The sequence below is a fragment of the Grampus griseus genome (genome assembly GCF_964374135.1).
Source record: "Grampus griseus genome assembly, chromosome: 13".
Classification (NCBI taxonomy): Eukaryota; Metazoa; Chordata; class Mammalia; order Artiodactyla; family Delphinidae; genus Grampus; species Grampus griseus.
Genome location: NC_139007.1, coordinates 19,447,390 through 19,474,193, shown reverse-complemented (window position 1 = coordinate 19,474,193; position 26,804 = coordinate 19,447,390). Strand labels below are relative to the sequence as shown.

The 26,804-nt window shown below is 37.7% G+C and overlaps 1 protein-coding gene across 6 annotated transcripts in view; it reads left to right on the top strand.

Moving 5' to 3' along the window:
- Nucleotides 1-794: 794 nt before the first annotated feature.
- SNX14 (sorting nexin 14) overlaps nucleotides 795-26,804 on the top strand; it is a 68,816-nt gene continuing 42,806 nt past the window's right edge. For 4 of the 6 annotated variants that reach the window (XM_082669219.1, XM_082669222.1, XM_082669220.1 and 1 more), the window contains exons 1-7: nucleotides 795-1,066; nucleotides 15,380-15,500; nucleotides 16,579-16,655; nucleotides 16,737-16,815; nucleotides 20,152-20,195; nucleotides 22,437-22,524; nucleotides 25,645-25,729. In XM_082669219.1, coding sequence (XP_082525345.1) covers nucleotides 927-1,066; nucleotides 15,380-15,500; nucleotides 16,579-16,655; nucleotides 16,737-16,815; nucleotides 20,152-20,195; nucleotides 22,437-22,524; nucleotides 25,645-25,729 — 634 coding nt within the window. In that variant the 5' untranslated portion in view covers nucleotides 795-926. The remainder of the gene's footprint in view (nucleotides 1,067-15,379; nucleotides 15,501-16,578; nucleotides 16,656-16,736; nucleotides 16,816-20,151; nucleotides 20,196-22,436; nucleotides 22,525-25,644; nucleotides 25,730-26,804) is intronic. The other 2 variants (XM_082669221.1, XM_082669218.1) reach the window with 1 other exon arrangement.

Genomic DNA, 26,804 nt, shown 5'->3' with positions numbered 1-26,804 from the left:
TTTTACTTATTATTACGATACTGTCTTCCTGCATCTGTCAAAGCAGCGGAGAATACCGAAATTAAAATTTAGAAATGTGATGCCTTAGTAAAGCGAAAGCCGCCGGACACTCTACAAGAGGTATGCAACCTAACCTTTCAAGCTGCCTCACCCAAACACCTGGGTTCTGGTTAGGCCCGCGGGGCTGTAGTGAACTGAGGTCTGCCTCGCCCGTGAGCACGTAAAAGATGCTTTCTCGCAGGGCTGGCGTCCCGGTGGGTTGGACTCTTCCGTGTTCCAGGGTTGTTTTACTCACCCACGCGCGGCCCGTGCAAAATAAGGACTGAGAGGTGTCCCCCCTCCTCCCATTTGGGCGTCATGCAAACCTTGGACCTGTCCCCACGTAGAGCTGAGCTTACGGAGTGGAGGCGTGGAGAGTGCTGGGGGGCGCGTCACAAAGACTACAGTTCCCAGCGGCCCGCGAGCTCAGGGAGTCCCGCAGGCAGGGCCCGACGGCTGCGGGCGGCTGCAGTTTCTCCTGTGCTCGGGCACAACCTTCTGTTTTTCCTCTGCAATACAGGCGGTTACTGGGTGCTGCAGCTTCCCCCCGATTTCCGAAAAGGGCCGGTAGCTGGGGAACGGGGCCCTCCACCGGAGGCCGGCGCGTGGCTCCTACCCGGGGGCTGAGCAGCGGGACCGACAGGCTTTGCGCGGGGTGACGGCGGACACGTCGTACGGCTGACCCCCAGGCGGATGGGGGCGCGGTCGCGCACGCGCGGCGGAGCCCGTGGGCGGGGCTTTGGGCAGCTGCAGCCGGCGGACCCTCCGCCTGTCGCCGGCGGTCTGGGTCCGCTGCCCGGCCCGGGGGCGGAGACGCGGGAGGTTGATGGGGGGTCGCCTCGACCTCAGCCTCAGTCTGTAGTGCAGCTTCAGCCACGCCGACGGAGATGGCGCCCTGGGTGCGGACGTTGGGAGAGAAGCTGAAGCAGCGTCTGCGGCTGGACGTAGGACGCGAGATCTGTCGCCAGTACCCGATGTTCTGCTTCCTGCTGCTCTGCCTCAGCGCCGCCTCCCTGCTCCTCAACAGGTAACGCGACGGCGCCGAGCCAGCCGGGCGGGGGGCAGATGGCAGCTCTCCTCCGAAACTGCGGACGCAGGCCGCGTTGCATCGCTGCGCGGAGAACGTCGGGCTGCGCAGCTGCGGGACGTGGGGCCGCCTGCGGGGCCTCAGGGGAGAGCGGCTCGGGGAAGCCGGGCTGGGCGCCGGAGCCCGGAAGTGCGGGCGGGGTTGGGCTCGAGTACCCCCTCTCCCAAGGCCTCGCCTCCTCAGCCACCGGGACCCCATTCGTCCCTTGTTTTCACCCATTTTTTAAAACCTGGGCCTCCATCAACGATGCTTTTTAGAATGAAATCTGTCCGGGCGTTACGGTCAGCTGATAGAGGAGGGTGCAAGGTCCTGTCGCAGTCGCAGGTTTAGACGCACTCCCCTAGCTCTCACCGCGCGCGCGCACGCCCACCCACAACATAGATCACAGTCGATCACGGCTTTTCCCGCAGTGTTGTTGATTACAGCGCAAGGTCGTAAAGATTTTCTGAACCCAAGTCAGAAAGCAAAATAGTACCATCATCTCTAGAATAGTTTTAAAGGGAAGACTGAAAAGTAAAATTGGTAAATTTAATTGACATTTTGAAAACGGAAGGTTCTGCCCCTGAAATAAACTGGTAGATTTTCTAGAAACGGTAGCGATGATATAGGAAGTAGTGGAGAAATGTTCCTTTAGAATTATCTTCAGATTTGCATTCGGTGGAAAGAAATCTGAGACAGTTGTCAGCGACAGCATCTGCATGCTGTTTCCTCTGATGTTTCGAGCGTGCAGCCATCCTTACTCTTTATCTGGAAGTAGTTAATCCCCAAGGATAGGAACGGGGAAGCATTCACAAGAAATTTGGTAGTTTAATTTTGCTCTAAGATAACCGTTTCCTGTGACTGTGTTGAAGTTGGGTTTCTTCCCTGGCCTCTTTGCTTTCTTGTTAGTTAACTCTGGGTTTATATAATATTAGGTTTAAACAGCGATTGATATTACTGGAAAATGTACTTTGATTGTCATGGCAAGATGTTTGATTGTAAGAGTATGGAAGAAGTGGAATCCTTAAGAGAGTGGAAAATATTAAGTACTTACTTGCTTTGTCATCTGGAAGGTATTTCAAGCCAGATTAACAGGTTTAGTCTGAAAAACATGTAAACTTTATACGATTATTAAGTTTTGTCCAGGGATTCTTACTTGTCTTCTTTGGGAGTCGGGTCAGTTTAGGTCTCTAAAGTAGGGCAACTATGTAGGAGCAGGTTTAACTAGATTTCCAACTTAATCATAGCATCCGGTGTTCTATGTTGTTAAGGAGTCATAGGATAGCATCAGGTCTGTATAACATCTGATCTCTGTACCCTGTATTTGTGTTATGCAAAGAAAGAAGGAAATAACACATAAGTGTTATCTCTGAGTGGTTGGATTTATGAATGAAATTGTTTTCACATACATGGCACATCTATTCAGAAATTTAAAAATATATATGTATGTGTATATAATGCAGAAAACATTGGGGGCATAACTATGGAACTAGAAAAAAATGAGAAGATATGCTTTGTACATATGTTCAACAAATGATTTCTGTACAGGCATTTCACCAGTTAAGTTTTAGAAATAACTTTAAAAGAAATTTTCAGTTTAAAATCTCCCCTGGTTGGGAATTCCCTGGCAGTCCAGTGGTTAGGACTCTGTGCTTCCACTGCTGGGGGCCTGGGTTCGATCCTTGGTCGGGGAATTAAGATCCACTGCAACATTTAAAATGGATAACCAACAGGGACCTTCTGTATAGCACAGGAACTCTGCTCAATACTATGTAACAACCTAAATGGGGAAAGAATATGAAAAAGAGTGGATACATGTATATGTATAACTGAATCACTTTGCTGTACACCTGAAACTATCACAACATTGTTAATCAACTATACCCCAATATAAAATAAAAAGTTAAAAAAAAATACCACAAGCCACCTGGTAGAGCCAAAAAAAAAACCCCTCCAAAAAAACCCACAAAACCCACACACACGCACACAAAACAACAAAACAACAAAAAAACCACACAAAAAAACCCAACCAAACAAAAACTCCCCTGGTTAGTATGGTTAAACTTAGACTAATACTCTTTTCTTTTTTTTTTTTTGGCTGTGTTGGGTCTTCGTTGCTGCACAGGCTTTCTCTAGTTGCGGTGAGCAGGGGCTACTCTCAGTTGCAGTGTGCAGTCTTCTCATTGTGGTGGTTTCTCTTGTTGCGGAGCTCGGGCTCTAGGCACGTGGGCTTCAGTAGTTGCAGCGTGTGGGCTCAGTAGTTGCAGCAGGTGGGCCCTAGAATGTGCAGGTTTCAGTAGTTGTGGCGCACGGGCTTAGTTGCTCTGCAGCATGTGGGATCTTCCTGGAGCAGGGTTCGAACCCGTGTCCCCTGCATTGGCAGGCGGATTCTTAACCACTGCACCACCAGGGAAGTCCCGGACTAATACTCTTTTTGAAACTAATTTTTTCTCTAGTTGTCTTGAAACTTTAACTCCTAAAGAACTCTCAAGATGTTATTTAGCATATAAAATTTTCTTTCAATATGCATTAAAATTATGAATCTTATCTGTGGAAAGATAAATGGATATAACCTTTGGACCATTGTAACTGATTTATGGGAAGAGTAGAGTAACATACTTTATATATTTCAAATTATGATATCACCTTTGCAGTATTGTTGGGATAAATTAAGAGCATAGATACAATTATATATAGATTTGTTGGCCAGTCATAGGATTGAATATTTGAGTATTATAATTAGGAACATTTTAAGTTAATCCTAATAATAATGGTAATAGTTATAATAGATAACACTTTGTGAGTACTTTGTTTGGCTCAGGTATTGTGTTAAGAGTTTTCATTTATTATTATTATTATTTGTATAGATTTTTTCCTAGCGTTTAACTGTAATTGAGGTTTTTAAAAAATATATTTATTTATTTTTGGCTGCGCCAGGTCTTAGTTGTGGCAGGTGGGCTCCTTAGTTGCAGCTCGCCAGTTCCTTAGTTGCGGCATGCATGTGGGATCTAGTTCCCTGACCAGGGATTGAACCTGGGCCCCCTGCATTGGGAGCATGCAGTCTTATCCACTTTGCCACCAGGGAGGTCCCCTTCATTTATTATTGAGGCAATTTATTGATGTGGTTGAAAGTTTTGAATCTGAAGCTTGATTGTAAGAATTTTATTCTGACTCCTCCTTTAACTAGTTATATGACTTTGGATAAGTAATCTAATTTTTATCTGTCCCAGTCCCGTAATCTGTAAAATGGGCATAATACTAGTACCTACATTATACGGTTACTTTGATAAGTTAAGTGGGTTAACACATGGAAAGTGCTTAGAATGGTGCTCAGCACATGTGCTCTTATTAAATGTTAGCAGTTATTTTTGTCTTATTTATCCTCACAACACTGTGAAGTAGGTACTGTTACTAGCCTCAGTGACTGTTTTTATGAGATATAACTTACAGAAAAGTGTATAACACATACGTAATTGTATAGTTCTGTGAATTTTAAAATATAGCTCCCCATGTAACCACCACTCAGATCAAGATGTAAAACATTTTTAGCAACTTAGTAGGCTCCCTTGTCAAAAACCTTCTCCTTGTCATGTATCAGTTTTGTTTTTGAACTTCATATTAATGGAATCATATGGTCTTGTATCTGGTTCCTTTTTCTCAACTCTCCTTTTGAGATTTATCCATATTGTTGCATATATCAGTAGTTATTCTTTTTTGTTATTGTGTCGTATTCCATTGAGACTATGCCACACTTTGTCCGTTCTTTTGAAAGGCATTCGAATTGTTTACAGTCTTTGGCTATTATGAATAATGCTGCTGTGAATATTCTAATATATATTTCTTTTGATAGACATATGTACTTATTTCTTTTGGGTTTATATACCCATAAATGAAAATGCTTAATCATAGCATATACATTTGTTTAACTTAAGTAGATACTGCCAGACAGTTTTCCAAAGTGGTTATACCAATTTTACTCTTGCCAAAAATGTTTTACAGTTCTGTCTGATATGGTTTATAGGTTTAGTTTAGCCATTTTAGTGAGTGTATAGTGGTAGCTCATTGTAGTTTTAATTTGCAGGTCCTTGATTAGCCCCATTTTACAAATAAGCAAACTGAAGCCTAGAGTTGTTCAATAACTTTCTCAGGCTCATAGATAGTAGCAAAATGAGATTCTAATGTAGATCGTTCTGATTTAGAAGCCCAGACTTTTAAAATTACATTAAAAAGACATTGTTAAGAAAAAATACTTATTATTGATAACTTTCTAAATAACATTGACTCATATAAACTGTAAAGAAGTCAGAAAATAGAAATATAAAGACGACGTTAAAAATCACTCATAAATTTACCATTCAGAGTTGACTACTGTTGTTAACATTCTAGTCACTGTTACCTGCGGTTCGCAATTTTATTTTATAAATTGCGATTTTTTTCTGTATATATAGCCTTCTTCTATATATGGAGCCTGCTTAATGTGTTTTAGTATTATTTTTTTTATTACTTTTCAGATTACCACAACTGGCTTATATACACTTAACTTAGTATTTAAAAAAATTTATTTATTTGTTTATTCTTTTGCCTGCGTTGGGTCTTTGTTGCTGTGCGCAGGCTTTCTCTGGTTTCGGTGAGCTGGGGCTACTCTTCATTGTGGTGCGTGGGCTTCTCATTGCAATGGCTTCTCTTGTTGCAGAGCACGGGCTCTAGGCACATGGGCTTCAGTAGTTGTGGTACCTGGGCTCAATAGTTGTGCCTCATGGGCTCTAGAGCGCAGGCTCAGTAGTTGTGGCTCATGGCCTTATGTTGTTCCGTGGCATGTGGGATCTTCCCAGACCAGGGCTCCAACCCATGTCCCCTGCACTGACACGTGGATTCTTAACCACACTGCCACCAGGGAAGTCCCTTAACTTAGTATTAAGACAGGCTTTTCCAAGTACTTTTATGAACTTATTTAATCATCATAACAACCCTATGAGTTAGGTGTTATTGTTATTACCCCATATTATAGAGGCCCAAGCAAGAGTCAGAGAGATTAAGTAATTTGCATTGTGTCATAGCCAGGATTAGAACCCAGACAGTCAGACTCTACAATGTTTTTGTTTCCAAACTAAGTGGGTCTTTCACTGTTATGTTCTGTTTCTTTTGTCTATTTTTCTCTTTCTACAACAGTACCAATTTTTTTTTTAATGACAGTATTATAGTTTTGTAGCGTGCTTTTATATACAGCTGGGTTGTAGGCCGGAAAATGTACATATGGCCTTCACGTGTGGCTTTTTTCCCAACCTGGTGCTGGGTTACAAGGGTGAGTATCCTGAGAAAGAGTTTCTGGTGGAAGCTGTATCTTTTTTATGACCTATCCTTGGAAGTTAGGCAGTTAGGGAGCTTCACTTCTGCCACATTCTTTTCGTTAGGAGTAAGTTATTAAGGCCAGCCTCTATTCAAGGGGAAAGAAATTAGGCTCCTGCTTTTGATGTGAGGAGGGCAAAGAATTTGCACAGTTTTTATTTAATTTGTCAATTAAATATTCTATCAATAGAATTGATGAGTTAACTGTATTTAATGGTTTCATCCATGAACATAATCTTTCTCCATTCATTCAGATCTGCTCTGATGTCCTTTTAATAGCTTTTTTTTCATTTAAAAACTTTATTATGGAAAACTTAAAACACAAAATAAAAATAGAATAGTACAATGAAACCTGTAAATACCTATCACCCAGCTTCAAAAATGATCAGCTTAGGGGCTTCCCTGGTGGCGCAGTGGTTGAGAGTCCGCCTGCCGCTGCAGGGGACACGGGTTCGTGCCCCGGTCCGGGAAGATCCCACATGCCGTGGAGTGGCTGGGCCCGTGAGCCATGGCCGCTGAGCCTGCGCGGCCGGAGCCTGTGCTCCGCAACGGGAGAGGCCACAACAGTGAGAGGCCCGTGTACCGCAAAAAAAAATGATCAGCTTAAAGTCCAGTATCACCCCCTCCCCCAATTATTTTGAAGGAAATCCCACATGATATATTTTATCAGCAAACATTAAACATTTCAGTATGTATCTCTAATAGATGGGAGCTTTTTTTCTACGTAACCACAATACCATTTCACATTAAAAAAAAACTAATTTCTTAGCATCCTTAAATATCTATTCAGTGTTCAGATTTCCCTGAATTTGTTAGAGCTTTACCCTCCAACATTTTATGATGAACAGTTTTAAACATATAGCAATGTTGAAATTTACGGTAAATGACCAATTATGTTTTGCCTCGATTTTACATTAACATTTTACATATTTTTTTATTGGAGCATAGTTGATTCACAGTGTTGTGCTAGTTTCAGGTGTACAGCAAAGTGATTCAGTTATACATATACATATATTCATTCTTTTTTAGATCCTTTTCTCATGTAGGTTATCACAGAATATTGAGTAGAGTTCCCTGTGCTATACAGTAGGTCCTTGTTGGTTATCTATCTTATATACAGTACTGTGTGTATGTTCATCCCAAGCTCCTGAGTTATCCCTCCGTCCGTGTTTCCCCTTTGGTCACCATAAGTTTGCTTTCAAACATTTTACTGTATTTTTATATGCTTTATTGTGTGTCTGTCTATCCATTACTGCATCCGTAATGAATCTTACTCATAAACAGCTTTTCATAGTTAATTAAATAAGATACAAATATGATCTTTTAATCTGAATGTTGCCTTCCCTCCCCCGTCCCTTTTTTTAACCTTGTAATTTATTTGTTGAGGAAACTGGCCATTTGTTCTGTAGAGTTTTCCACAGTCTGGCTTTTGCTGATTGCATCCCTGTACTGTTTTGGGGCATGTTCTTTTCCCTCTGTGTTCCCTGTAAACTAGTAGTTAGGTCAAGAGGCCTCATTGTTTTGATTTTTTTTTTTCTCCTTTAGTTCATGATGGTGTGGATTTAAAGATATTGAACTGTTTAAAAAATATGCCTTTCCTATGGTATTATTCTTTATTTTATGATATACTGCTAGTTTTAGTTAACTAATATTTTACTTAGTACTTCATATCTATATTCATAAGTAAAATAGACCTAATGATTTGCTTATATTATCTTTATCAGGTTGGGGAGTTAAAATTATATTAATCCTTTAAAATTAGCAGCTTTTTCTCATTTTTTTCCCCCTGAAAGCAGTCTGTATAAAGTAGAGATTATCTGTTTTATGAAAGTTTGGTAAAACCATTTGGGCCAGGGGTCTTTTTTTTTATAGTCAGGTCTCTGATTATATTTTAATTCCTCTAATGATACTTGGTCTATTCAAGTTCTTCACTTCCTAAGTTCTGGCATTTTTGTCTTTTTCTAAAAATTTATGTCATATAGGTTATCTAATTTATGAACATACATATAGTTTTTATAGTCTTACTCTTCATTTCAGTTATAGCTATGATTATTTCTTTTTCATTCTGTATTGTATATTTGTATCCTCTTTTTTTTTTTTTATTCCCTCATCTGTCTTGCTAAAACCTTGTCTTTTTAACTTTTGGTTTTGAAAATTTCCAAGCATATATAGAAAAAAGAGAGTGCAAGGAACCTCTAAGCACCCATCACTCAGCTTCAGTAACCATCAATGTTTTAAAAAAGTCTAACCTTCCTCCCTTAAAAAGTAAATTATTCTACACAAAACCATAACCTTACAAAATTAAAAATAATTCTTAATGTCTTCTAATAACCAGTCCATAATCAAATTTTTCTAATTATATAAAAATTTGTAGGGGCTTCCCTGGTGGCGCAGTGGTTAAAAATCCGCCTGCCAGTGCAGGGGACACGGGTTTAAGCCCTGGTCCGGGAAGATTCCACATGCTGCAGAGCAGCTAAGCCCATGCGCCACAACTACTGAGCCGCGTTATAGAGCCCACGAGCCACAACTACTGGAGCCCGCGCACCTAGAGCCCGTGCTCCACAACAAGAGAAGCCACCGCAATGAGAAGCCCGCGCACCGCAATGAAGAGTAGCCCCCGCTTGCCGCAACTTGAGAAAGCCCACGTAGCAACAAAGACCCAACGCAGCCAAAAATAAATAAAAATAAAAAAAATTTATAAAAAAAAATTTGTAGTGCATTTGTTCTAATCAGAATCTAAGCTAGGTCCACTCATTGTATGTAGTTGATGCATTTCTTAAACTTTTGTAAATGTCTTATAATCTAGAACAGGAGTTGGCAAACTTTTTCCGTAAAGTGTCAGAGAATAAATATTTTCGGCTTTGCGGGCTACATCAGGTCTCCGTCCCATATTATTATTTTTAAAACTTATTTATTTATTTTTGGCTGTGTTGGGTCTTCATTGCTGTGCATGGGGTTTCTCTAGTTGCAGCGAGAGTGGGCTACTCTTCATTGTGGTATGTGGCCTTCTCACTGTGGTGGCTTCTCTTGTTGTGGCTCTAGAGCACAGGCTCTAGAGCGCGGGCTTCAGTAGTTGTGGCTCACGGGCTTAGTTGCTCCATGGCATGTGGAATCTTCCCGGACCAGGGCTCGAACCCGTGTCCCCTGCGTTAGTGGGCGGATTCTTAACCACTGCGCCACTAGGGAAGGCCCCCATATTATTTTTTAAAAGAGCCCTTTAAAAATGTGAAAATCTTTCTTAGCTTGAGGGCTATCCATAAGCCATAGTTTGTCAACCCAAATCTAGAACATTCCTCCTCACCCGCTCTTTTTTTCCTCCTTGCTATTGAGTTGTTGAAGAAACTGAGCCATTTGTTCACACCTTGGGTTTTGCTGATAGTTTCCTTGTGGTGTCTTCTGTTTTTACTCTCACCTGCACCTTTATATTTTTTGTAGACAGGGAGTTAGATTTATAGGCTCAATTAAATTTAGATTTGTTTTTATTTATTTATTTATTTGGTGCAAGAGTACTTCACTGATGCTGTGTACATCCTATTACATCACATCAGAGGATAACTCCACGTTAGATGGAGTTGCCTCACTTTGTGTATTCAGGTGGTGACAACTGCCCAACAAACTTTCTCTTTGGTTTCACCGTTTATTTACTCCCTGAATCAGTTACTTCATTATAGGATGCAACATGATGATTTTGTATTCTTCCATTCCTTCTGTAGTTTTTAGTTTAAATGCTTGTGTGGGGCTTCCCTGGTGGTGCAGTGGTTGAGAATCTGCCTGCTAATGCAGGGGACACGGGTTCGAGCCCTGGCCTGGGAAGATCCCACATGCCGTGGAGCAACTAGGCCCGTGAGCCACAACTACTGAGCCTGTGCGTCTGGAGCCCGTGCTCCGCAACAAGAGAGGCCGCGATAGTGAGAGGCCCGCGCACCGCGATGAAGAGTGGCCCCCGCTTGCCGCAACTGGAGAAAGCCCTTGCACAGAAACGAAGACCCAACACAGCCAAAAATAGATAAATACATAAATAATAATTAAAAAAAAAATTCGTGTGTGTGTGTGTAAAATTGCTTTACTCCATCCTCCATTAGGTGTATTTAGTTACAATGAAGTACATCTCAAATTGGAAAAGTGGGTTAAATACTTACACTTTTCTCTTAATTATCGGTTTTTAGAGTAATTATTGGTGCCCTAAAACTTTCAGTAGTATCCAGTTAGAGGTTTGCTTATTTTATTAGTTTTTCCAAAGAACCAGCTTAATTTTCTTTTTTGTCTTATCATTATTGTCCACATTATTGATTTCTGTTCTTCTCTTTAGTGTTTCCTTCCTTTTAATGTGTTTGGATTTGCATTTTTCCCCCCATCCTTCTGAATGCTTAGCTTGATGGTTTTCAGCATTTCTTTGTCTCTGATTAATGCGAGGTTTCTCAGCCTCAACACTGTTGATAATTTGGGTCAGATAATTCTTTGCTGTGGGGGGCTGTCCTGTACGCTGTAAAATATTTAGCAGAGCCCTGGCCTCTAGTCATGTGATGTAAGTACCACAGTCCCCTTCTCCCTCTCCCTGCAGTTGTGACTATCAAAATGTCTCCATATACTGCCATGTGTCCCCTGGGCAGTGCGATCACCCTTCGTTGAGAACAACAGGATTAATGCATTTAATGCTATAGATTTCCTTCTTAAATAATGCCTTAGTTATTGCTTGACCTAGTTATAGCAGTATACATATTGCATGTAGTGTTTATTGTCATTCAGTCTAAGCACAGGTCTACAATTCCTAATCTGTAATTCTGAGATCCAAAAAACTCTGAAGAAGTAACTTTTCCCATAAGTTTGGCATTTAATAACAAAAGCTGACCTCAATAGACTTGAGACTATTTATAGTATTTATTTCTGACTTATTTATTTATTTATTGTTTATATGTTTTGCCGCAGAAATATTAATATCTGATTATGGAGTACTGTATCAGACCTCATTAACATATTACATTATGTTATTTATGAAATACATGCTATAAAACTGTTCACGAATCCTAAAAATTCTGAATTCTGAGTCATATCTCTCCGGCTCAAAATGATTTTCAGTAAGTGGCTATGGACATGAATTTCATAATTTCCTCTGTGAATACCTGTATAACCTATTGAGTTAGTTTCCAGACTTAATGTTTCTTTAAAACTTGATGTCAATTATGGTATTGGTTGGAGTGAAGCTTTGTATAAAGGAATGAGAAGAAATAAGAGTAGAAAGGTGGGTTGGAGTCAGCTTGAAAGGGACCATAAAGGTTTAAGGGGTTTGTGTTTCATCCTGCAGGCAACATTAAGCCATAGCAAGTTTTTTGAGTGAATAGTAATCATGTTTATGTTTTAAGTGCTGAGTGAGAGCATTTAATAATCGGTATTTAGTGGATGTTTCTCAAGTATAGAATTGCTCTGGAAGCCTGGAGACCAGGCGGTTTCATGTAGTTGCGTGGTGCAGCCTTTGTCTCACAGCTTTTGCACTTACTTGGTCACTGTCTATAATACGTAAGCATCTTTAATCATCTGTCTTCACCTTCTTATTACTTGGTGCTTTATTCCCCAATTCCGAAATCCCAGATCTTCACAATATCTTCTGTAACCTTTTCTATTCCATGCTGCACTTGGACAGTTGTCCCCAGTCAAAGAACTGGGATCAATGTGGAACTCACTTGTGTGCTTCCCTTCTCTTAAAGATTCTGTTGCTGTATATTGCCTGTTATCCAGTGCCTAAAAGCAGTTGCTGCACATGTTTTGTTCAGTTTTATAGTTGTTTATGGCAGGAAGGCAAGTCTGGTACAAATTATTCTGTCAAAGAAATAGAAGTCTCTTACTCCTTTGGAACATATACCATCTGTCTGTTTTCTCACTGATCTCCAGGTCACTTGTACTATAAGCTTCTGGTTTATAAACTTTCTCTCCATTTTAAATTCTGCCATCATTCTAGATGACTCCAGTGTTTGGGCAAGTAGCCCATCAAATATGCTAGTCTATCTCGAGGTGACTCCTGTACAGCCTCCCACTTAGACCACCCTATGGTGGCCCTGGTTATCACCAGAAAGTATTCTACCTGTGAAATCTTAAAAATCAAACCTCCCACTTGCTGACCTACTTCTCTCATTCGTAAAAGCCTGCTTTCCTTAGCCTCCCGATTCCTCTGCCTTCTTCCTATCCATTTTCCCTCTTCTGTTGTCACTTACTTTCCTATGTGGTTTGGAGTCAGTGTAGCTTAGATTCCATTGCCCGTCACTTCAGCCACTCTATTGCCAGTATCTTTGGCTCTCTTTCCTTACATTCCACTCGCCTGACAAACTCCAAATCTTGGATCAGTGATGCTGCTTGTTTTTTTTAGTGTTTATATCCTGGTTACTGAATGTTGCTAGAGAAGATCCCACACCTGTAAATTTAACTCTTCAGCCTCAGTACTGCTCGGCAGTTCCCCAGGATACCCTTCTCTTTACTTCTTCCCAGCAGCTGTTTCAGAACTTCCCCAGTCTTCTAGAACTTCCGTTCATGCCACCCTCACCCTTCACTCTCAGCATCTCCTGTTTCACCTAAAGGCCATCATAAATTCCTGTTTTGAAATCTACAGGTTTGACTCCATTCTCATCAATCTGTTCTTTCTCTCTGGTATTGGGGAGGAGATCTCTCTTCCTGTTATAACTATTTCTTCTGTTTTGGCTCTGAATCCCAACTACTCCTATCTCTCTAGGAGAAAATAATTCTCTCAAGTTATCTTTTGTCTCCTACCTTTTTCTCTCTTTTCTCCTTCTCTCCTATTAACATTTAATTATGATCAGGTTTTTCTAAACATCTTTCCTCATGGTCCCTCTCCAGCTAAACCTTAGCTCTTCTTTCCTTTAAAAAGAGAATTATCCACATGTACCAGTCCCACTTCCCCACCTCTCTTCAACCCACTGCAGTCCTTTACCATTCTACTAGAATTGCTTTTGCCTAGTTCATCAGTGGCTCTCTTGTTGCTAAAACTGACGGACACTTCTCAATCTGTCTCACTTTATTTTACAACTATTTGATCATGTTAACTACTTCATCCCTGTTGAAATGTTTTCTTTCTTTTTTTTATCTTGACAGCCGTTTTGACTTGACCCCCAGTTGTCTTCTCAACTCTTCTAATTACTAGATTCCTTTACGGATTCCTCTTGTTCTGCTTATTTCTTAAATGTATTATGTTCTCTTCTTTTTTCATTCTGCAGCTTTTCCCTGGTCATGTCATTCGTTCCCATGACTTCAGTGATCTTTATGCTGGTAATTTCCAAACCTTTATCCTGGGCGCATATTCTCTGCAGAGATCTAAACTACCCAGTATTTGGCTGGTTATGGAACATTTCTGCTTGACACGTCTTGAGATATCTGAAATTCAACATGTCCAAAGGGAACTGATTTTTAATCTCTCCCTTCTCCTTGCATCTAATCAACTACTTAGTCCCCTTAATTCTTCCTCCTAGATGTCTCAAAACAGTCAGCTTCTTTTTATTTCTAAGTCTCTTCCCTAGTGCAGGCCATCTGTAGACTCTCCTAGATTAATTACTTCAGCAGCTTTCTAATTAGCCTGCATGTTTCCAGTTTAGGCCATTCTCCATATTGCTGCCTGAGTGTCTACTGATCATCTGGTGATACTACTCTTTTTCTTAAAACTCTTAAAAATTCTTAAAATCTTCATTGTCTCCTGGGCATTACTTAGGACTCTTGATGGTAGATGAAAGAAACTCAGCTCACACTAGGTTTGGCAAAGAGGGGAATCATGGGAAGATTATGTAAGTGCAGAAAGAACTGGAGTGTAGCTGGGCCTCAGAGACACATAGAACCAGGGTTTGGAATACTGCCAATAGTTTCTTCCCCTCCTGGATTTTCCTGCTTCTCTCTGTGGATTGGCTTCATTCTCTTCTCACTACATAGTGATTTGTGGCCTGAAGAGCTGGCACCAAAGTTTGTACTGTATGGTTTGCACAGCTAACAACCGTGACGCGGTAATTAGAATTTGAACTGTGATGTTTGGGGGGCTGGTGTCTCACAAAGTTTTGGCAACCGAAATGTATGCACGTCAGAGCTGTGCGCTGTGAGGACTGGCCGTATCGAGACACCTTAACGTGGCTTACTGTATGACACTGTGTCATGTGGCTTTGGCTTGGCTTTTCTAGATTCATCTCAAGACCACTTCTTCCTTGGAACTGTGCTCAGATCTTAGCCCACGTAGTTCTCTCCAGTTTGAATTCCCCTGCCTCTTCCCCAGTCCCTCCTTCCTCTACCCTGTCCTCTTCTGTTGGTTTTCTCCTACTCACTCTTTAAGGTTTTCCACAGACACAACTTTCTCTGAAAAGAGTTTTTCTGTCTTTTCAAGTTTGGGTTGTGTATTTTGCCCGAGGAGTTCTCATATCATGCATACTTTCTCTGTCATAATATAGAACGCATCATCACACTCTATTGTATTTACTTACTTATCTGTTATACCTACCAGATAGTGTTTTCCATGCAAATAGAGACCATGGCAGTGCTGTTCCTTATTGTATCCCTAGAGCCTAGTACTATGTAGCACAAAACGGGCACTCAGTAAAATTGATTTAATGACAAATAATCAGAATTTTGGTGGGGTTTGAATACTACCCTGTCATTAGAAGGTATTCTGGAAAAATGTGGTATTGGCTAAATATGACAACCTAGGTACCAAATTATGAAATATTGAGAAGTTATACTTCTTTATACATTTAATGAAATATACATTTGATAGCATACATTCTATGATTCTTATAGTTAGTAGATACATTACAAAAAATCATGACTGGAGAAGTTGCTTCAGCCTAGTATGGTAGGTGCTTAATTAAAAACTTGTGAAATCAATGAAGGGACAAATTAGTGTTATATGCTGTTTTTTGGTTCTAATAATTACCTTCCTTTATTTCTAAGGTATCTTCATGTTTTAATGATCTTCTGGTCATTTGTTGCTGGAGTTGTCACATTCTACTGCTCATTGGGACCTGATTCTCTCTTACCAAATATATTCTTCACGATAAAATACAAACCCAAGGTAAAATATATGTGTTCTTACTTTTAAAAGAATTAGTAGGTATGACCCTGTGCTATTCGATATTGTTCATGAAAGCATGTTAAAGCAGTGATTTTTAAAAAATACCTCTGCTATTATTTAATAATGGAAGACATTAGAACATTTTTAAAGTGAAATTTGCATATATGTTTATTTTTAAAGTATATAGGTCTCCCAGGAGGAGCTAAAGAAAGAAAACAGAAAATTCTCAGAAAATTGGGCTCCACGATTTTAGAGTGTCCTTTGACTGCATGTTAACTATGATGACAGTGAATTAAAACAGAGGTTTCCAAAATTGGTTGTACAGTAGAATCACCTGAGGAATCTTTTAAAAAGTACAGACTCCTGGGCCCTACCACTAGATTTTGATTGAATAGTTCTGGGTTAGGGCCTTGTAATTAGGACCTGTTCAAAGCCTTCCAGGTGATTCTGAGGCACAGACACAAACAGGGAACTAATTGTTCCCTAAATGTTTATTTGCTCCATAGAAACAAACCAGTAATATTTCTTTAACGAAAATAATTAGTTTTTCTGAACTTTGAACTCTTCCTTGAAAATTCTCCAAGTTGATGTAGTCCCTCATCTCAGGTTGGTTGATATTTCTACTCAGAGGAAACACAGCTGAAGGTGATACCCCGTATTTGGTCAGGAACCTTACTAGTTATCACGCGTCTTCTCCCTCATTGAATTCAAGGTTTTGGAGAAATAGAAAATAGTTTTTTCTTATACCTTTGCAGTAGAGTATCATTTTCAAATATAGATTTATATATTTATTTATTTATTTTTAGTAAGTGAGCGTAACAATTGACTTTAATTTTAAGCTTGAAAATTTGGCTTAGTTATTGTAAAGCATTTCATTAGGTATTTTTTTCCTATTGGCAGTTTGGTATAGCAAGTATTATTTATTATAAAGAATGGTTTCAGTGTTAAAGCAGATATTAGTTAAAAAAATCATGTCCTTTGAATTCATACATTGATTAACAAACTTTTGGAAAGTTGATTCTCTTCAGTAAATATGATACGTAAAGTAAAGACGAATCTCCCCATTTCCCTTTTTTAGCAGTTAGGACTTCAGGAATTATTTCCTCAAGGTCGTAGCTGTGCTGTTTGTGGTAAAGTGAAATGTAAACGACATAGGTACGTTAAACACTTTTAATTTGTTGATCCTTCCAGTTACATTTTGGATTTCAAGCAGTTTAACTGTATGATTTTCTTTAGACCTGCCTTGCTGCTTGAGAACTACCAGCCATGGCTAGACCTGAAAATTTCTTCCAAGGTTGATGCATCTCTTTCAGAGGTAACTGATTTAAATAAAATTGCTATGTATACCCAAGCAGAAAGTATTAAATACCTATGGAAAATTTAATCATGGAGTATTTTAATATATGCTGCCTAATCAATTCTTGGCTGGTAGTTGATTGTTATACAACTTGAATGGTAAACTAGAAATGTTTTTGGATCCCATGTCTAATTGAAATGGACATTTTAGCCAAAAAAAGTACTGTTTACCTAGTTATTGTTTACCTCTTATAAAAATGGTCATTTTTATTATAAGACAGTAGAAATAACCATTTTGTAATTCCAGAGGAGACCTGAGCTACAAGGAGCCAATGTGTATCTTACTGAATTGTGGCCCCATTTTTGATACTAACTTGAGCAGAGAGTCAGATACATTTCAGTGTTTGTCCATAGTATAGGAATAGAAAGCATGTTCTCTTATCTTTGTTCCAGTCACATTTTATATGTACCTTTTTGGTAACATATCATGTTTTAGTTATTTCTTTGAGAGACTTGGTCTCTCCATCCAAGAAAGCAGTCAAGTCCTTGAAGGCAAGGAATGGGTCTCATTTGTTCCCAGCACCAAGTGCAGGTGCCAGATATATTGTTGGTACCTGATAGATATCTATTGAATTAAACTGAGTGCTAATTAGTTGAAGAATAGCATTAGGCATCTGAATCCTGCCTTAATTGTCCTTTTTCCCAGTTTGTATCTTTGTTTGGCGAAAAGTATGCTGCATAAATGCTAAACTGTTGGCAGTTTTCCTTTTCATTTCTTCTGTAAGCTCTTTTTCATCCTTCAGATTCCCTGATTTAAGACTGTGCTGTCCAGTATAGTAGCCACTAGCCACATGCAGCTATTGATAAACACTTGAAATGTGTTAGTCCAGATTGAGATGTGCTGTATATGTAAAATACAGTAAAATATGTACTGGATTTTGAGGACTTAGTAAGGAAAAAGAAATGTAAAATATCCTATTATATACTTTATGTTGATTACATATATGATAATATTTTGGGTATATTGGGTTAAATAAGATATATCATAAAATTAACTTCACCTGTTTCTTTTTACTTTTTAAAAAACATAGCTACTAGAAAATTTGAAATTATATTTGTGGCTCACATTATATTTCTGTTGGGGAGAGTGCTGATTTGAGGTCTGTTGAAGACAAGACATCTAGGAAGAGTATTATTTGTAGTTTGACACTTCGTTTCTTTTTAAAAATTGAAAAAACTGATGTAAAGCTCTTAGCCTAGTGCCTGGCACATATTGGTGTTCAATAAATACTAGCTCCAATATTTAAAAATATTTTCTGAGATCTTGCTGTAGGCAGGAACTGGATTAGGCCCTAGGAATAAAAAGAGAAATCAGGTATGGTTCCTTTCTTCTGGGAACTTCAGTCTAGGAGGGGAGATAGCCATTTAAACAGACATATACAATATAATGTAATGCAGGCTATAATGGAAGAAATGTACAAGGTGTATCATTAGCACAGAGGACGAAGTGCATAACTGTTGAGAGGAGCAGTCAGGAAATATAACTAGAAGTTTATCAGCCTGATAGTGTGGGAAAAGGTATTTCAGGATGTGGGAAGAGCTTTTGGAAAGAAAGAGAGGCTTTGAAACAAGGTGGAGTGTTCAGCAGACTGGAGGGTGAAATGCGAAGGAGGGTGTGGGCAACGAAGAGACCAGACTCTATTAGCTAGTATTTATCAATCACTTACTGTATAGTAGATATTGTACTAATCACTGTACTTGCATTATTCATGTAATCATACAGCCTATGAAGTAGGTGCTATTATTGATTTGATGGTTTTACCAAATGAAGGGTTTAGAGAGTTTTAATAATTTTCTCAGGTATCATACTTGGTTGGTAGCAGAACTCAGTCTAAAACCCAGGACTGCCGTAGTTCTTAACTGATTTTTATATGGCCCTTTAGAAATCAGATCATCAGAAGACTTAAAAGGCCACGCTGAAGGAGTTTAATTGATCGGGAGTCAGTGATTTTCAAATTGTGTAACTAGAGTTTTCAGATGTGATTCACAGGATGCAGTGGGAGGTGAAAAGGAAGTGGATGGTCACAGGGGCTGGCAAGCAGCTTTCTCTCACCCCTTCACAATCAGTGCAGCTCCACTTGTCTTAACTTTGATATGTTGTGGTTTGATATATTGAGGGTTTCATGCAGCGGAGTGATGTGGTCAAATACATGTTTTAGATCACTTTGGCAGGTTTATGGAGGTTGGAGGGGAGCTAGCTTGGAAGGAGGGAGACTAGTTTAGAGGCTATTGCTATATATAGGGATGAGAAGATGAGGACCTGAATAGTGGAGCTGTAGAAAAGAGCTACTTAGGGTGTAAACTTAGTAGGGCTTCTGACTGAATTTGAGGGAATAATATAATAATAAGATGAAATGTTTAATGGTAAATTTTCTAGTCTCCTCTCTGTGTCCTAACACTGTCTATATGTATCTTATTTTTCCAGGTGATATCACTAATGCTTACTTTTTTAGTAAAAAGTCCAAATCTTGTTGCCTTAGTATTTAGAGAGTCCACAGTCTTGATTACTGCTGCAGAGAAGGTATATAGTCAGATTAGATATATTGTTTCATTCCCTCCCTAGTGTTTTTTAAAGTTAATGCCCACTGCTACAAGTCCTTTTAAAAATTAAACTATACTGCTGCACCCAGGCTCAAGGAATGGAAGGTTTAACACCCAAGATTTCTTTTGTTTTGTTACTCTTTCACATATAACTTGATTTTCAGTGTACAGCTAAAATTTTCACGAAGTGAGCATATTCATGTAGCCGGCCCCCAGATCAAGAAACAAAAACATTATTAGCACCCAGAAGTACCCCTCATGCTCCCTTCTGGTCACTATCCTCGCTTCAAAGATGATCACTGAAACCTAACTTTAACCCTTTATGTAAGTCTTATATATTTGTTTCTTCATTTTATTCTGGGAATACTGACTTACAGAGAGGGTTAGGAATGCAAAAGACTAGCCTATTATTTTCCTTATTTCCATAGAAATTTTTTGGTTCAGTGAAGCTTCAGAGTCAGAACAATTTAGGTTTTTAAAATTTTTTTTAAATTATAGGAATATTTAAAAATGTGTGTCATTCTAATAGTAATTTTTCTTTTTTATGGTTTTCAAAGTATTTTTTCATGTTTTCTTTCATCATCACAACATGTAAAGTTGACATATACATTCTGTCATGTGAAAGTGTGATATTAGATGTCAATATATGGGATACTAAACTTAGTTTTTATTATATATTTCTTAGTAGTAGAGTTTATTTTCCCAGAATGAGTTAACTAACTTGATTTTTCTTTGAAAAATAATTTTTATGCAGGTTCTTGAATTAGTGTTGGAAAACTTCATTTATCCCTGGTACAGGTAAGCTCTTTCTATAAGACCTTTTTCCTATAGTATAGTGAATACCATTAAGTTAAGTGCTAATGATATGTTTTCAGTATAGGCCAGGATTTATCAATTTTGGCACTATTGACATTTTAGACCACGTAATTCTTTACTGTAGGGACCTGTACTGTGCCTTATAGGGTATTTAGCCGCACCCCTGGCTTTTTCCTAGCGAATGCTGGTGGTATCCCTTCTTCCCCTAGTTGTGACCACCAAAAATGTCTTCAGAGATTGCCACATTTACCTGGGAGGCACAGTGGTCCCAGTTAAGAACCATTGATTAGGTCATCAATTAACAGTTTAGTGATAGCAAAGAGGAACTTAGGCTACTTTTTGAAAGAGAAGTAACTTGTAGAATTTCTTTTTTTTTTTTAAATCATCTTTATTGGAGTATAATTGCTTTACAGTGTTGTGTTAGTTTCTGCTGTATAACAAACTGAATCAGCTATATGTATACATATATCCCCAAATCCTCTCCCTCTTGCGTCTCCCTCCCACCCTCCCTATCCCACCCCTCTAGGTGGTCACAAAGCACTGAGCTGATCTCCCTGTGCTATGCAGCTGCTTCCCACTAGCTATCTGTTTTATGTTTGGTAGTGTATATATGTCCATGCCACTCTCTCACTTCGTCCCAGCTTACCCTTCCCCCTCCCCGTGTCCTCAAGTAACTTGTAGAATTTCTCATGACTCCTAATTGTAGGAGTGATTTACTATTTTGTATGCACTTTTTACATTTGAAATAGTTGTACATTTACAGGAAAAATTTATATTCAGATATTTCATTAAATTGAAAGTTAATTTCAATAGACTTTTCCTGGAAAATTAATATGTTTTTTCCAAAGCAACTTTGTTTTTGGTGTCTGAGGTGGATGTACAAGTGCCCTATGCTTAGCAGGATATGGATCTGAAAAAAATATATAGTTTGACAATCAGAAATCCCAAGTTATATTATAAAACAGATGTTCCCTTACATAAGCATCATGTATTTAGTTATGTATTTGAACACTTAAACCCGTATGACTTACAGATGTAATATTTAATGATAACTACCCAAATTTTATATAGATTCAGTATATTTTGAATTTCCTAATTTAACAATGCTAGTAGGGGACTTCCCTGGTGGTCCAGTGGTTAGGACTCAGCGCTTTCACTGCTGTGGGGCTAGGTTCGATCCCTGATCAGGGAACTAAGATCCCACAAGTCACGTGGCATGGCCAGAAAAAAAAAAAATGCTAGTAGTTGAGTTGATCTATAGTGTATTAAAACAAATTTAATATTCAGTTTATATGGCATATTTTCCTGAAAAGCTTATATAAATTAATTTTTTACATTTGAGTCTGTCTTAAATGTGGGGCATTTGCCATTTAAGTAAAGTTGATGGTGAGGCCTTTTGTAAAATGAATCCTCTTGTAAAACTTCCCCACTGTGACCCCGCCCCACCCCTACGCCCACATTATGACTCTTCAGATATAAAATATGGCTGTATTTGTAAATGTTAAAGTCTGTATTTTCTCCTTTGATGCTGTGATATCCCCTTCCTTGGAGTTAATAGTGGAAAGCATGATTGATACAATTATCTTCCTTATTTTACCAAGGGACTTAACAGGTAGCATCATCTTCAAGTTCAGAATATCACCATTATACGTACCTTTCTTTCTTGCCTTTGATTAGGGAAGTATCCTTATTCTTCTAGGGACCTCAGGACTACAGGAAAACTCAGGAGAAGGTTGTCAAAATTTCTGTTTAAAAACAGTTGTTTCAGTTTATTTTCTTTTTCAAATAGAACACACACTTTTTTCCCTTACTTTTAGAATTAGTTTATATTATTAATCTAGAAATATTTAAACTAATTTAAAATTTAGTATGTAATTCTGTTGCTTCTCAAAATTATTCTTTGTTTTATTTCTTAGATATTTCTTTGATGATGTTTAGAAAATGATCTTAAAAATCTTAAAAATATGACCACGTACATGTGAATGTCTGCAGGGAAATATGTACTATAATTTAGTTAACAGTAATTGTGTCTTGTCACTAGAATTATGGGAGATTTCTATTCTTTGTACATTTCTTTTTTTCTCTACTGTAATGCATTATTTGTTAAAAATAGTAGCGTAAGTTAATGGAAGAAAGTCAGTTCTAGACTTTTCTTGTTTTCTAGAAGAGGAAGCTGTGTATTTCTTTGAACTTCTAAATGCTTGCTTTTCTCCTCAATTGAAGGGATGTAACAGATGATGAGTCCTTTGTTGATGAACTGAGAATTATATTACGGTTTTTTGCATCTGTCTTAATTCGAAGGATTCACAAGGTATATATTTATAATGAGAAATTTGGGAATTTCTATACTGTATGTATTTGTTCCTCACTTTTAATTTTTTAGATTAAAAGATAAATGGATTACTTTTGATTAATTGATCAATTCTGCTTTCTTTATTTTAATGTTTGGATATCTTGGTTTGTGGCAATTAGAAATAAAAAGACAATTAGAGAAAAAAAAATTCATGTTCCAGTTAGATGAATTTACTGAATACAGGGTAATGACTATGATCTACTTTTTAAAAAATTTCAAGCCATAGTTTGTTTATGTTTGAGTTTCTGTCTGTATATACTTAACAGTGTGTTGGCTGTAGACATAAATACTTGTCTACTGCCTTGTCAGTTTGATAGAATTGAACATATTGACAATAAATTGGCATATCGTATCTGCCATTAGTAAATAAAGATAAATCTTGTTAAATGTTTCTATACCTATTTGAGAAGTGAACAATACAGTCAAGTACTGTGGCAAAGATATGCAAAAATTATGAATAAGTAGTTCACAAAAGAAACATATAAAATGGCCAGTGAATATTTGAAAATATGTTGTCTCACATGAAATATAGTCTTTTGATGAGATACTGTTCTTTTGCCTATCAGGTTGGGAAAGGTAAAAAACATGATAATATCTAGTAGTGGTGATTGTGGGGAAACAGGCAAAGCAAGTACAAATTCAGATTGATGTAACTCTTACCCTGGAAGGCAGTTTGGTAATCTTTATTAAAAGACTTAAAAATGTCTGTGCTCCCAAATTTAATTCCATTGTTTTTCTTAGTATATTTTAAAGAAATAATCACAGTAGTTTGTAAAAATGTATGTTCAAAGATTCATTGCAGTATAGTTTATAATAAGGAAGTCTGAAAAGGAAAACATGTCCAGTGGTAGGATTGTTGGTTGATTGAATATAATACATGCTAACTATAAAATCCTTTCTGTAGTTTTTGTGATTGCTTGCTTTCATTTAGCATAATGTTTGTGATTGGTTGTTTTCACTTAGCATAATATTTTCAAGGTTTATTCATGTTGTCATTTTGTAGCTATATCAGTACTTACTCTTTTTTATGTCTGAGTAATATTCTGTTGTATGGATATGCCACATTTTGTTCATGCATCCATCCATCCATCAGTTGGCTATTATGAATAATGCTGCCATAGTGTTTGTGTATAGGTTTTCTCGGGAGGGAGGGGGTGGAATATTTGTTTTCATTTCTTTTGGGTTTACCTAGGAGTGTAATTGCTGGGTCAAGTGGTAACTCTGTGTTTAACTTTTGAGGAACTGTCAGATTGTTTTCCTAAGTGGCTGTACCACTTTGCATTCCCACCAGCAGTGTATGAGGGTTCTGATTTCTCCACATCCTTGCCAGAACTAGTTATTATCTCACTTTTTGATTCTAACCATGCTAGTGGGTGTGAAGTGGTATCTCATTGTGGCTTTGATTTGCCTTTCCCTATGACCAATGATGTCGAGCGTCCTTTCAGATGCTTATTGGCCATTTGTGTATCTTTTTTGGGCAGAAATGTGTATTCAAATTCTTTGCCCATTTTTTTAAACTGAGTTATTTGTCTTTTAATTGTTGAGATGTAAGAGTTCATTATCTATTCTGGGTATACTTCCTTCATCAGATATATGGTTTTCAAATATTTTTTTCCACTTTCTGGATTGTTATGGTACATTTCATTTTATCTGTATACTGTCCTGGGAGATAAGTGGGTCATTATCATACCCATTTTATAGAAAGTTAGTAATATTCTTTGTCAAAGTGTCAGAGGTAGTTGATGGGCAAAAGATTAGGCCTGGGTCATGTCATTCCTAGTACAATGTTATATCCTTGATAACATGGCCTGACTAATGTAAATTGGGAGTTTGGGGATAATGAAAACAATCATTTAAGGTCCACAGTGGTTTTTTTTTTTTTTCTTTTTTTAATCAAAGTTTAGTGACAAACTCACTATTTTATCATTTTGATTTTGATCTGAAGTCTCTAAAATGGAACTTACAAGGGAAAATTTTCGTGCGTATTCTCAGAAGACAAGATTCCATAAAATATTTAAAAATGAAAACATCTTGTTTATTTGATAAATATATATATGAGACTAATTTATAATCACTGAGTACCAAGAGAGCAGGGATAAATGAAGAGTAATGTTATTTTGCAAAAAGGTGTGCTACTAGCAAAAACATCCCCTCTTATTGAACATGTTTGATCTTATACAGCCAAAAGATATCTGTAATCTGCTCTGGGTTTTACTAGTAAATCACTAAAATTTGGGGGATTATGATCCATTACACTTACTAGATTTATCAGCTTGTGATGTTTTTCCTCTTTCTTAATGAGGAATTTAAAAAGAACTGAAAAGTTAACACAAAACAACACTATTGTGATGCAGTTTTCTCATGCCTTTGATAAAGGGAGAATATGATGTGTTGAGCTTTGTGATGGAAGCTAAGCCTGTTGAACTCCAATAAACATGCTTTTTGGTGGTGATTTACTTAATTTGCAGGGTTTTTTTTTTTTTTTTTTTTTAGTTATTTTATCTTATGTCTCTTTTATGTGTGTACTTGTAAGCCCCCAGTCCTCTCTTACTAACCTACCATAGTCATTACAGTTTCCAGCCTTTAAGTTGAACAATACCTGTGGGGAATGATGAAACTTAATTTTATTCCAAAATAGAATGCTTCCATATATCTTGAAACCAGGATTTACCTTGTAAGCTGAATGAAAAGTTTATTTTCAAGTGACCTTAGTAAACACAAGTTTATAACCTCAAAGGGATGATAAAGTTACTTGAGATTTTTTTCTTGAATGCATTTAGAATGAACACATTAAAGAAATAAGTCAAGAATAAAGATGCTATTTTGTGAGAAAAATTTAGTGTATAGGGTATGCATATGAAGGTGTATTTTCATTACTGTTGTAGTAAAACGGTCTAAATTTACAGTTAGTATGATCCAAGAATGTAAAGTGCTTTTAAATTATATTTTTGAAAGATTCCCAATAATACCACTGATTTTTAAGATCATATGTTCCAATACCTTAAATACATTGTTCCTGCCATTGTAACTTAGTGATAATTATTTTAAAAGTTTTATTTTAATGTTGAATTTTTCTAGGTGGATATTCCATCTATTATCACCAAGAAACTATTAAAAGCAGCAATGAAGCATATAGAAGTGATCGTTAAAGCCAGTCAGAAAGGTAATACAAAGTTTTATGTTTCTTACACTGCTACAAAGTTTGAGTTTGTTTTTATATACCAGCTTTCACTTTAAATATCTAAGTCTGAGTACTGATAAATTAAGTGATATATTCACAGATGCTGTGAAAGTATTAGTTTAAACGGAAATCTCTTTCAGTAATTTGTTAACATATAAGTGATTTTGAGAACTCAAGAATCTATGAAAATTAAGGTACACTCGGATAATCTTTAGTTATATTATTGATGAATCTTGTCTTTTTTTGCATGGTAGTCTGTTGACTTCATTACCTCCTCTGTGGTGTCTTTCACATCTCTTCCCTCCTTTTTTCTTAATGATTTCAACAGTTTTGATGAAGCCTATCCTATTTATTGCTACTATGTTAATTTCACAATGCCACAATTCTGTTACCTGCCTACTTAAAAAAAAAAAAAATTAGCGAGTGCTACAGAGTCAAAACTGTCCTATATTTTAAACCCTTTCCTATTTAGTCAAGTATTTTGATCTACTCTTGTCCTTCACTATGTATGATACTTTAGCCAGGATGACCTGTTTGCAGTTTCTTATGTGTATCCTGGCCTTTATACTGTCATGATGTACACATAGCATACATTCACCAAGCGTTTGCTGATTGGATGAAACCTTCATTTGGGGGCTTTTCTTGCTCTTAGATCAAGCTGAAATATACCTTTTAAACAAAATTACTTACATGCTCTGTACTTAGTTCTTTGTGAAACTGAGATTTTCCTTGTATCTGCATTTGGTATTCTTCTTTGTCGGTGCTTCCCCAAGTATGTTCTGCAGAATACTACTCTATGTAGATGACTATATAGAAGAAGTATCATGGTTATATTTTCTGGTAATTACTATGTATTGTATTCCTCTTCTGGAAATACCCAGTAAGTACTAGCGTTCCAAAATATCTCAGTATTCCTGCAGCAAAGAAATAACTTTAACTTTTTTTAACCCAGCACATCCCAAACTCATTTGAGCATGGAACCAGTTTTCCCTCCCTCATAATATCAGTTTGTATAATCACAGTATATTTGGGGAACTTGTAGAGTGGTAGTTAAATT